The sequence below is a fragment of the Hyperoodon ampullatus genome (assembly GCF_949752795.1).
Source record: "Hyperoodon ampullatus genome assembly, chromosome: 5".
Lineage (NCBI taxonomy): Eukaryota > Metazoa > Chordata > Mammalia > Artiodactyla > Ziphiidae > Hyperoodon > Hyperoodon ampullatus.
Window position 1 is genome coordinate 78297152 of NC_136918.1, and position 12914 is coordinate 78310065.

The window sequence follows — 12914 nt, forward strand, 5'->3', positions numbered from 1 at the left end:
CTCAACCACTGCGCCACCAGGGAAGCCCTCCCTTACCTCTTTAGAACAGTTCCACAGAGCATCTGAGAGGCCGTCTCCCAGGTTATAGTCCTCAGTAAGATACCCGAATAAAACATAACCTGCAACTTTTAGGTCATGTGTTTTTCTTTTTTTCTTTCAGTCAACAGGATTTTAAATGAAAATTCATGAAGTGCTATAAATTACATAATTTGGAAAGAATCTACCTTGTGACAATACTGTATCTTACTACACAAGAATGTGTAATCTTCACTTACCTAGTTTGTTTTACCTCAGTAAAAAGATTTTGGGGAAAAAATATTTGGATTTTTCATATAAGTCTACAAATTTCTTAAAATATTATAAAATTTTTATGGCTGTTAGGAAATATTTTTGCCTCTTTTGTTTTTCAGACTGTGATTGATATACAAATAAAAGCCATTTGTTTTTTGCATGTTTATTTTTTATCCAGCCAGTTAATAGTGTACATAGTTTTTTAGTTTATTCTTGTGGGCTTTTTAGTAAAACAGGCATATGATCTTACAAGCAATGATAACTTTGTTTCCTTTCTTTTGAACATATTTATTTCTGTTTTAGGTCTTGGTTAGAGTTTTTCTAGAATGCTTGAAATAATAGTATTAATAACTAGCGTATTTGACTGTAATGTGTCTCTTAGTTTATTTTAGGAAGCAGATAATGACGTCACAGTAGCTCTTTGAAACATTTTGGATCAGATTCATTTGCCAACATATATTCTCAGTGACAATACTATACCTCAGCTGGCAGATGTAGAAATAATCCTAAACATTTGTTGATAGGGAGTGGAGTAACAATCAAAAGTCTTAGTACCCACATTCCAAGTGTTTCTTGCTTGTGAAGTGATGAAGTCTAACAAAATGGAGAAATATTTGTTTCACTGCTGTGCAAAAAATATTTTAGGACTCCCTTTTATGAGAGTCAAAAGCAAACTCAATTTATACACTATTTCCAAATCCTAAACTCAGTTGAGCTTCCTCTTACCTAACACTTTGACAGTAAGTAGGATGAAAGTTGCAGCTGCCTAGGCTACTTTAATGTTAAACAAAAGAACAATAATAATCAAGTTAGAAAGGAATAATTCCATTGCGTAGAATAAACTAAGAAAAACAACTGTACTACCCAGAAAGAAATTGTCATTATAACAGAATGAAAACAGTGCCTTTGGTGCTATTATTACCAGGAACGGGTGAAAAGATTCTATTTTGAAATCACTATGTAAATTAAAAAGTCTGTCATTTTCATTCATTCCATTCATTGTAATTTTCCCCTGACAGTAACAGTTCTCACATATAGTTTTTTGCATTTTTAGATTTTCATTCTTTTAAGTACAGAACTTGCTGTGACAGAAAATGAAGTCTGCTGATGAGGGTGCAGTACGGATGTGCCTGTGAAAACTGGTCATAACTGAAAAGTCCTCAGTCTACCCTAGGGGCAGGTGGCTCAAGCAATGGCTTTAGTATTCCGTTGGATCAGTTGGATTGAATTCTGTGAAGTGAAAACTTACAGGACAGTAGAATGTGGTCAGGCTCACATTGGAGCTTACTGAAATGATTTAGAAAAGATTCCAGCACCAACCAAGCAGCTTTCTTGCTACATGGGTTTTTGTTTGTTAAAAAAAAGTGTATTCCAATGCTGTTATGGTAAATTCTTGATGATGATGTTGATAATATTAAGAGGTTTTATATATTGATGGGTCAGTGTGTGCCAACCACTATTCTAAATGCTTCTCAAAAATTATCAAATTTAAATAGTTCTTAAATCTGCAGGGTTTTATCTTTTAGATAAATGTAGCCTAGTAAAGTTTTCCTGCTTCTTAAAGTCAGGTGACAAGTTGATGAAATAAATGAATTAAGGGTGACACACACCCTCCCCTCCATTATTTCTCTGCCATTATAAGGTTTTAAGATAAAGAGAGGAGGGAGAAACGTGATTGGGATAATCCTAAACAGTTTGAGCAGAAATGGATGGAAAAGATAAAAGATGTTTGAATATCCTTTTCTTCCTACTACCAATTCAGCTAACTTTTAAAGTGCCCCAAGTAAATATATGAATGAATAATAAAAAATACTAATAATAGTGTCTAACTTTTACTGAGCATCTGCTATGTGTCTAGCATTGTGCTGACTGATTTACATGTGTTAGATCTACATCTCCTCTTGAAAGGATTTCATGTTTTCCAAAATAGATCATAATCAGGTTTCTTGAATATTAACATTCCAATGTACATTTAAAGTATTCAGCTAATTGCAAAAAAAACCTCATTTCATCACTATTTAGAAGAATAATTCTTGTATAAATGAGTTCTACCCGTAATAACAAACCACTATGGACAGACAGTAGACTTTTCTTCAAGCTTTCCTGATCAGCCCTCATCTCCGGTGGTCTTTGCCTTTTCCTAGGTGTCTAGGGCACAAAATTTGGCATCTAGTTATATGATGCCTCAAATTCCCTATTATTCTGGTTGAAGTTCTCTTTTTATCTAAATATAGTCTAAACTCAAGAGTATTATCTATTTCTTTTATGTTCCTGCAAGCCTGAGTACAATGCTAGTTACAAATTAGGTACTTAATAAATGATTCTGAAATAAATGGATTAATGAATAATTGAACAGACTTTAGGACTCTTTTTTTTTTTTTTTTTTGGGTTTGCGGGCCTCTCACTGTTGTGGCCTCTCCTGTCGCGGAGCACAGGCTCCGGACGCGCAGGCTCAGCGGCCATGGCTCACGGCCCAGCCGCTCCACAGCATGTGGGATCTTCCCGGACCGGGGCACGAACCCGTGTCCCCTGCATCAGCAGGCGGACTCTCAACCACTGCGCCACCAGGGAAACCCGAACAGACTTTAAATTGCTGTTGTCTACTTAATGATTGAGGAGCTCTGTGTGATAAATGTGCAGTATAAAGTTGAAAATTTTCAAAAGACAGTTTTTTGTTGTTGCCTTTTTTTTATTTGAAGAAGTAGTTCTCAAACTTTTTGGTCTCAGTATTCCTTTAGACTTAAAAACGATTGAGTACCCCAGTGAGTGAGCTTTTTTGTCAATGTGGGTTATATCTAGTGATACTTAACATTATTAGAAATTAAAACCGAGACATGTCTACTTAAAGAAAAATGCTCAATGTAAGAGCTGTGAGTTTAAGTTTTATTCAGGGTCTTAAAGGACTATAGCACAGGAGATAGCCTCTCAGGAGCTCTGAGAAAACTTCTCCGAAGGGTAGGGAAGAAGCCTGTATACATATGATTTTTGGCTAGGGAATGTGTGCAGTCAAGCAGACATCTTGGTAAAAGATTACTGCTAGTCACAAATAACAAATATCTACAGTTAATGATTTTAGTGCTTTTCTTTAGGAAGATGCAAGAATCTGGGGTCATTGAAGTTCTTCCCGAGATATACATCTCACTGAGAGGCTTGCTTGTCCAAAGCACAGAGCATGCTGTTATGGTCTTAATTTCCTCTATCTGAAGCACAGAGTGCTTCATCCTATTATGTCTTAATTTCCTCTGAGAGTGCACTGGTTGGTCAGTGACTGCAGTGGGTTATGACTTAATCCTTGTAGAACTGTTTGGTGAGCAACGCTCTTTGTTCTTCTTTGTTTACAGACATTTAAAACTATAAGAACATAAGCACATAGTCCACTAGCTGTCGGAGCAGTGACGTCAACACAAGTTGTGTAGCCCCTGGAAAACACCATACTCTTGTGAGAGAATAAGTGTGAAAAGGTCAAATACTGTCGTAGTATTATCATGAAAATAGTTTAGACCTCACACACCCCTGAAAAGGTCTTGGAGAAGTGATAAACTAAAGTATTCCACTGGATTACTGCATCAGGCTATAGAAACGGTAGTCTTTAATCTTAAGGTTAAAGTTGTGTTTTTTACTTTTAAATTTAATCAAGAGTATTGTTAAGTGTTGTAAATGGTTCTAATTATTTAGCAAGTACATAATTAATTTCTAATTAATGTTAAATAATAGTTAATCTTTCCTGGTTGAAATTATCCTCATTTAAGAAAACAACAATATTGGGAAACTGTATTCAATGTACATTTAAAGTTGGGTTCTCTTACATTGCAGCTCCTCAGTTTGAAACCACATGCAGTTACATAGAAGCTACACTTGAAGAGTTTCTGACCTGGAACTGTGACCGATCTAGTGTTTCTGGACCATTTAGAGACTATGATCATTCCAAATTCTGGGCTTATGCTGACTATAAATATTTTGTCAGTTTATTTGAAGACAAGACAGATATTTTCCAGGTAAGTCAGTACATTTCTTTTAATCATAGTATAACTTGTTCTTGAGAAAAGATCACAAATTAGAATCTCCTTGGTACTTTTTTACTCACTGTCTTTTTCTCTGAAAAGTAGTCACCGTGAGTCTTGACTATCCTATTTACTCAAGCCCAAAGATTTGTTCAAAGGAAGTATAATGTTTGGCCTACAAAGATGAGCAGCCTTCTTATTATTTTCCTAGTCACCAGACTTCCTGCACACTCTCTCCTTTGCCTTTAAACAGCACCTGAGCTGATTTGGAGTATATCAGAAGCATAGACTGTGTGTACAACTTCCTTTCCTCCTGACCTACATCTAAGTCCTTGTTCTGTCAGTGAGGCAGATGGAGGTACAAAGCTGATTACATGAAGAAGCATTCAAGCATTCCTAGAATCCTGGAAGCCTTCCGGCTGCTGCTGCCATCTCTCTCTGCTCTGGGGTGTTTAGTACAGGTTTATAGCCTGAAGCAGAGAGTGCTGGGCTCCCAGTGTTTGGCTGTAGAAGTCCTGCAGAAGGATGGGGGTGCTTGCAGAAGTAAGAATGTGGAAGTTCTTTGCCACACGTTGACATAACTGAAGGCGGTTTGCAGACTACCGTATCCTCTTTTCAAAGTGTTTTCTACCTCAAACTGCCAGTTCAGTTTGTGGGGTGATTTTGCAAACTCCCTGCTCTGGTTTCTGTGTGTCTTAGGCATCGGCCAGGAATGAGAGTAGTCCCAGAAAGCTGTTTGAATGACTCTGTCTTGCCCAGCATCAGGTCAAGGTTCTAGAGTCCTTCATCCTGCCCCTACAGGATATATTTTGCCATCACAGCAGGCTGTTCACCCACCTGCTCTTCTCCTGCCGGTCACCACCACTCTCCCTCTGGACTTTCCTCTCATACAGGCTGATTGTCCGTGGATTCTTGAGTCATTTTCCATTCAGCTTATATTTTTTCTTTTTCACTTTGAGTGAAGGTTTAGTTGCTGGTGCTTTCATAGTTATAATATTATCATACAGCTATCAATACTTTGTATCTTTATTAAGTTTTTTAATGTTTTACTTAAATTTTGGTTTTTGTAAAAAAAAAAAAAAGGAAAAACACATCACTTACCCCATAATTGTTAGTTGAGGATACTTTTTTTTTCTCACAACAATAAAAGAAATGCATTGGTTTTGAAAACATTCAGTAGATGTTTTCTGAATCCAAAATCTATACCAAATCTATTATTTACTCATTTTTAAATGATAATTTTGAGGTAATTTTTTTAATAACCTTAATTGTGATTACTCTATGGATCTTTAATCCTAGACCTTTTAGATATCATAGTTAACTTCTGGAGTATCTTATTAATATTTCTCATACCCTAACCCACCCTGTATATTAGACTAATACTTTATTACTCCATATTTCAGGTAAAACACTGTAATAGTAATATTTATCAAGTACTCATACTTGGTGCTTTTCTAAGTGCTTTACTTTTATAATCCCCACAGTAACCCTATGATTTAATAATTATCCCTATTTTAAGAAAAATGAGGGCTTACCTGGTGGCACAGTGGTTAAGAATCCACCTGCCAATGCATGGGACATGGGTTTGAGCCCTGGTCTGGGAAGATCCCACATGCCACGGAGTAACTAAGCCCGTGTGCCACAACTACTGAGCCTGTGCTCTAGAGCCCGCGAGCCACAACGAGCCACAAGTACTGAAGACTGCGTGCCTAGAGCCCGTGCTCCGCAACAAGCGAAGCCACCGCAATGAGAAGCCCGTGCACCGCAACGAAGAGTAACCCCCGCTCGCAGCAACTAGAGAAAGCCTGTGGGCAGCAAAAAGACCCAACGCAGCCCTAAATAAACAAACAAACAAATACATTTATTAAAAAAAAAAAGTGAGGCACCAAGAGGTTAAGTAAACCTTTTCTGAAATTATACAACTAAGAAAAGTATAAACTAAGCAGTCTGCCTCCACAAGCTTTAACTACTGCACTATATGCCTGCAGAGGGTCTGGATACATTCAGTCCTGTGAGGACTACACAGCTAGGATGAAGGACTTCTGTCTGTGCTGGATCTAGGCTCACTCTGCTTTGGGTGAATCTCTAATCTGACCCCATCAGTTGTTCTGTTTCAGCCCAGGCATGGTAGCACTGTGCAGAAACGTGTCCTATTTATTAAGTGTGGGTATAAAAGGCAGCCTTTTGTTAATGTGCTGGAATTCTAATTGAGCCCTTATAAAATCTGATATTTTTAGTTAATGAGTTTTTGTCAGCTCACATTATGGTGATTAATTCTCTGGATTAGAACAGGTAAATCTGCTATGAACAACCAAGTCCATTAAGATTATATCATTTTTTTTTTTTTCCTGTGTCTGATTTCCTTTTTTTTTTTTTTTTTTTTTTTTTAGTTTCTGCTTTATAACAAAGTGAATCAGTCATACATATACATCTGTTCCCACATCCCTTCCCTCATGCATCTCCCTCCCTCCCACCCTCCCCATCCCACCCCTCCAAGCGGTCACAAAGCACCGAGCTGATCTCCCTGTGCTCTGCGGCTGCTTCCCACTATCTATCTACCTTACGTTTGGTAGTGTATATATGTCCATGCCTCTCTTTCCCTTTGTCACAGCTTACCCTTCCCCTTCCCCATATCCTCAAGTCCATTCTCAAGTAGGTCTGTGTCTTTATTCCCGTTTTACCCCTAGGTTCTTCATGACATTTTTTTTTTTTTTAAATTCCATATATATGTGTTAGCATACGGTATTTGTCTTTCTCTTTCTGACTTACTTCACTCTGTATGACAGACTCTAGGTCTATCCACCTCATTACAAATAGCTCAGTTTCGTTTCTTTTTATGGCTGAGTAATATTCCATTGTATATATGTGCCACATCTTCTTTATCCATTCATCCGATGATGGACACTTAGGTTGTTTCCAGCTCCGGGCTATTGTGAATAGAGCTGCAATGAACATTTTGGTACATGTCTCTTTTTGAATTATGGTTTTCTCAGGGTATATGCCTAGTAGTGGGATTGCTGGGTCATATGGTAGTTCTATTTTTAGTTTTTTAAGGAACCTCCATACTGTTCTCCATAGTGGCTGTACCAATTCACATTCCCACCAGCAGTGCAAGAGTGTTCCCTTTTCTCCACACCCTCTCCAGCATTTATTGTTTCTAGATTTCTTGATGATGGCCATTCTGACTGGTGTGAGATGATATCTCATTGTAGTTTTGATTTGCATTTCTCTAATGATTAATGATGTTGAGCATTCTTTCATGTGTTTGTTGGCAGTCTGTATATCTTCTTTGGAGAAATGCCTAATTAAGTCTTCTGCCCATTTTTGTTTTTTTTTTTTTTTTTTTTTTGCGGTACGCGGGCCTCTCACTGTTGTGGCCTCTCCCGTTGCGGAGCACAGGCTCCGGATGTGCAGGCTCAGCGGCCATGGCTCACGGGCCCAGCCGCTCCGCGGCATGTGGGATCTTCCCGGACCAGGGCACGAACCCACGTCCCCTGCATCGGCAGGCGGACTCTCAACCACTGCGCCACCAGGGAAGCCCTGCCCATTTTTGGATTGGGTTGTTTGTTTTTTTGCTATTGAGCTGCATGAGCTGTTTATAAATTTTGGAGATTAATCCTTTGTCAGTTGCTTCATTTGCAAATATTTTCTCCCATTCTGAGGGTTGTCTTTTGGTCTTCTTTATGGTTTCCTTTGCTGTGCAAAAGCTTTGAAGTTTCATTAGGTCCCATTTGTTTATCTTTGTTTTTATTTCCATTTCTCTAGGAGGTGGGTCCAAAAGGATCTTGCTGTGATTTATGTCATAGAGTGTTCTACCTATGTTTTCCTCTAAGAGTTTGATAGTTTCTGGCCTTACATTTAGGTCTTTAATCCATTTTGAGCTTATTTTTGTGTATGGTGTTAGGGAATGATCTAATCTCATACTTTTACATGTCCCTGTCCAGTTTTCCCAGCACCACTTATTGAAGAGGCTGTCCTTTCTCCACTGTACATTCCTGCCTCCTTTATCAAAGATAAGTTGGCCATATGTGCGTGGGTTTATCTCTGGGCTTTCTATCCTGATCCACTGATCTATCTTTCTGTTTTTATGCCAGTACCACACTGTCTTAATTACTGTAGCTTTGTAGTATAGTCTGAAGTCAGGGAGCCTGATTCCTCCAGCTCCGTTTTTCGTTCTCAAGATTGCTTTGGCTATTCGGGGTCTTTTGTTTTTCCAAACAAATTTTGAAATTTTTTGTTCTAGTTCTGTGAAAAATGCCAGTGGTAGTTTGATAGGGATTGCATTGAATCTGTAGATTGCTTTGGGTAGTAGAGTCATTTTCATAATATTGATTCTTCCAATCCAGGAGCATGGTATATCTCTCCATCTATTTGTATCATCTTTAATTTCTTTCATCAGTGTCTTATAATTTTCTGCATACAGGTCTTTTGTCTCCTTAGGTAGGTTTATTCCTAGATATTTTATTCTTTTTGTTGCAATGGTAAATGGGAGTGTTTTCTTGATTTCATTTTCAGATTTTTCATCATTAGTGTACAGGAATGCCAGAGATTTCTGTGCATTAATTTTGTATCCTGCTACTTTACCAAATTCACTGATTAGCTCTAGTAGTTTTTCGGTAGCATCTTTAGGATTCTCTATGTATAGTATCGTGTCATCTGCAAACAGTGACAGCTTTACTTCTTCTTTTCCAATTTGGATTCCTTTTATTTCCTTTTCTTCTCTGATTGCTGTGGCTAAAACTTCCAAAACTATGTTGAATAAGAGTGGTGAGAGTGGGCAGCCTTGTCTTGTTCCTGATCTTAGTGGAAATGGTTTCAGTTTCTCACCATTGAGGACAATGTTGGCTGTGGGTTTGTCATATATGGCCTTTATTATGTTGAGGAAAGTTCCCTCTATGCCTACTTTCTGCAGGGTTTTTATCATAAATGGGTGTTGAATTTTGTCGAAAGCTTTCTCTGCATCTATTGAGATGATCATATGGTTTTTCTCCTTCAACTTGTTAATATGGTGTATCACATTGATTGATTTGCGTATATTGAAGAATCCTTGCATTCCTGGAATAAACCCCACTTGATCATGGTGTATGATCCTTTTAATGTGCTGTTGCATTCTGTTTGCTAGTATTTTGTTGAGGATTTTTGCATCTATGTTCATCAGTGATATTGGCCTGTAGTTTTCTTTCTTTGTGACATCCTTGCCTGGTTTTGGTATCAAGGTGATGGTGGCCTCGTAGAATGAGTTTGGGAGTGTTCCTTCCTCTGATATTGTTTGGAAGAGTTTGAGAAGGATGGGTGTTAGCTCTTCTCTAAATGTTTGATAGAATTCGCCTGTGAAGCCATCTGGTCCTGGGCTTTTGTTTGTTGGAAGATTTTTAATCACAGTTTCAATTTCAGTGCTTGTGATTGGTCTATTCATATGTTCTATTTCTTCCTGAGTCAGTCTTGGTAGGTTGTGCATTTCTAAGAATTTGTCCATTTCTTCCAGGTTGTCCATTTTATTGGCATAGAGTTGCTTATAGTAATCTCTCATGATCTTTTGTATTTCTGCAGTGTCAGTTGTTACTTCTCCTTTTTCATTTCTAATTCTACTGATTTGAGTCTTCTCCCTTCTTTTCTTGATGAGTCTGGCTAATGGTTTGTCAATTTTGTTTATCTTCTCAAAGAACCAGCTTTTAGTTTGGTTGATCTTTGCTATCGTTTCCTTCATTTCTTTTTCATTTATTTCTGATCTGATCTTTATGATTTCTTTCCTTCTGCTAACTTTGGGGGTTTTTTGTTCTTCTTTCTCTAATTGCTTTAGGTGCAGGGTCAGGTTGTTTACTCGAAATGTTTCCTGTTTCTTAAGGTGGGATTGTATTGCTATGAACTTCCCCCTTAGAACTGCTTTTGCTGCGTCCCATAGGTTTTGGGTCGTCGTGTCTCCATTGTCATTTGTTTCTAGGTATTTCTTAATTTCCTCTTTGATTTCTTCAGTGATCACTTCGTTATTGAGTAGTGTATTGTTTAGCCTCCATGTGTTTGTATTTTTTACAGATCTTTTCCTGTAATTGATGTCTAGTCTCATAGCATTGTGGTCGGAAAAGATACTTGATACAATTTCAATTTTCTTAAATTTACCAAGGCTTGATTTGTGACCCAAGATATGATCTATCCTGGAGAATGTTCCATGAGCACTTGAGAAAAATGTGTATTCTGTTGTTTTTGGATGGAATGTCCTATAAATATCAATTAAGTCCATCTTGTTTAATGTATCATTTAAAGCTTGTGTTTCCTTATTTATTTTCATTTTGGATGATCTGTCCATTGGTGAAAGTGGGGTGTTAAAGTCCCCTACTATGATTGTGTTACTGTCGATTTCCCCTTTTATGGCTGTTAGTATTTGCCTTATGTATTGAGGTGCTCCTATATTGGGTGCATAAATATTTACAATTGTTATATCTTCTTCTTGGATCGATCCCTTTATCGTTATGTAGTGTCCTTCTTTGTCTCTTCTAATAGTCTTTATTTTAAAGTCTATTTTGTCTGATATAAGAATTGCTACTCCAGCTTTCTTTTGATTTCCATTTGCATGGAATATCTTTTTCCATCCCCTAACTTTCAATCTGTATGTGTCTCTAGGTCTGAAGTGGGTCTCTTGTAGACAGCATATATATGGGTCTTGTTTTTGTATCCATTCAGCCACTCTGTGTGTTTTGGTGGGAGCATTTAGTCCATTTACATTTAAGGTAATTATTGATATGTATGTTCCTATTCCCATTTCCTTAATTGCTTTGGGTTTGTTATTGTAGGTATAGTCCTTCTGTTGTGTTTCTTGCCTAGAGAAGTTCCTTTAGCATTTGATGTAAAGCTGGTTTGGTGGTGCTGAACTCTCTCACCTTTTGCTTGTCTGTAAACGTTTTAATTTCTCCATCAAATCTGAATGAGATCCTTGCTGGGTAGAGTAATCTTGGTTGCAGGTTTCTCTCCTTCATCACTTTAATTATGTCCTGCCACTCCCTTCTGGCTTGTAGAGTTTCTGCTGAGAGATCAGCTGTTAACCTGATGGGGATTCCCTTGTGTGTTATTTGTTGTTTTTCCCTTGCTGCTTTTAATATGATTTCTTTGTGTTTAATTTTTGACAGTTTGATTAATATGTGTCTTGGCGTATTTCTCCTTGGATTTATTCTGTATGGGACTCTCTGTCCCTCCTGGACTTGATTAACTATTTCCTTTCCCATATTAGGGAAGTTTTCAAGTATAATCTCTTCAAATATTTTCTCAGTCCCTTTCTTTTTCTCTTCTTCTTCTGGAACCCCTATAATTCGAATGTTGGTGCGTTTAATGTTGTCCCAGAGGTCTCTGAGACTGTCCTCTCTTCTTTTCATTCTTTTTTCTTTATTTTGCTCTGCATCAGTTATTTCCACTATTTTATCTTCCACCTCACTTATCCGTTCTTCTGCCTCAGTTATTCTGCTATTGATCCCATCTAGAGTATTTTTCATTTCATTTATTGTGTTTTTAATCGATGCTTGATTCATCTTTAGTTCTTCTAGGTCCTTGTTAACTGTTTCTTGCATATTGTCTATTCTATTTCCAAGATTTTGGATCTGGGAAATAGAATCTTGGATCATCTTTACTATCATTATTCTGAATTCTTTTTCAGGTAGACTGCCTATTACCTCTTCATTTGTTAGGTCTGGTAGGTTTTTATCTTGCTCCTTCACCTGCTGTGTGTTTTTCTGCTTTCTCATTTTGCTTATGTTACTGTGTTTGGGGTCTCCTTTTTGCAGGCTGCAGATTCGTAGTTCCCATTGTTTTTGGTGTCTGTCCCCCGTGGCTAAGGTTGTTTCAGTAGGTTGTGTAGGCTTCCTGGTGGGGGGGACTAATGCCTGTGTTCTGGTGGTTGAGGCTCGATCTTGTCTTTCTGGTGGACAGGTCCACGTCTGGTGGTGTGTTTTGGGGTGCCTGTGGCCTTATTATGTTTTTAGGTATCCTCTCTGCTAATGGGTGGGGTTGTGTTCCTGCCTTGCTAGATGCTTGGCATAGGGTGACCAGCACTGTAGCTTGCTGGTCGTTGACTGAAGCTGGGTGCTGGTGTTGAGATGGAGATCCCTGTGAGATTTTCGCTGCTTGATATTATGTGGAGCTGGGAGGTCTCTTGTGGACCCATGTCCTGAAGTTGGCTCTCCCACTTCAGAGGCACAGCACTAACTCCTGGCTGCAGCACCAAGAGCCTTTCATCCACCCGGCTCAGAATAACAGTGAGAAAAAGTAGAAAGAAATAATTAGTAGAAGAAAGAAAGAGAGATTGAAAGAAAGGAAGAAGGGAAGAAAGGGAGGAAGGAAGGAAGAAAGAAAGAAAGGAGGGAGGGAGGGAGGAAGGATGGAAAGAAAGAAGGAAAGAAAGGAGGGAGGGAGGGAGGGAGGAAGGAAAGAAAAAGAAAGTGGAAAGAAGAAGGGTGGGAGAGAGGGAGGGATGGAGGAAAGAAAAAGAAAGAAGGAAAGGAGGAGCGGAGGGAGGGAGGGAGGAAGGGAAGGGAGGAAAAAAAGAGCAGGTAAAGTAAAATAGAATAAAGTATGAAATACAGTAGCGTTATTAAAATTAAAAAGTAATTTTTGAAAAAAAACACGGACCGATAGAAC

At 38.2% G+C, this 12914-nt stretch overlaps 1 protein-coding gene across 1 annotated transcript in view; it reads left to right on the top strand.

Moving 5' to 3' along the window:
- The window catches only part of HSPBAP1 (HSPB1 associated protein 1), a gene marked incomplete at its 5' end in the record, with an annotated part of 61405 nt that overhangs the window by 18775 nt on the left and 29716 nt on the right, over positions 1-12914 (top strand). Inside the window, one exon of the mRNA XM_079704671.1 lies at positions 4105-4286. Within this exon, the coding sequence (XP_079560797.1) occupies positions 4105-4286 (182 nt within the window). The remainder of the gene's footprint in view (positions 1-4104; positions 4287-12914) is intronic.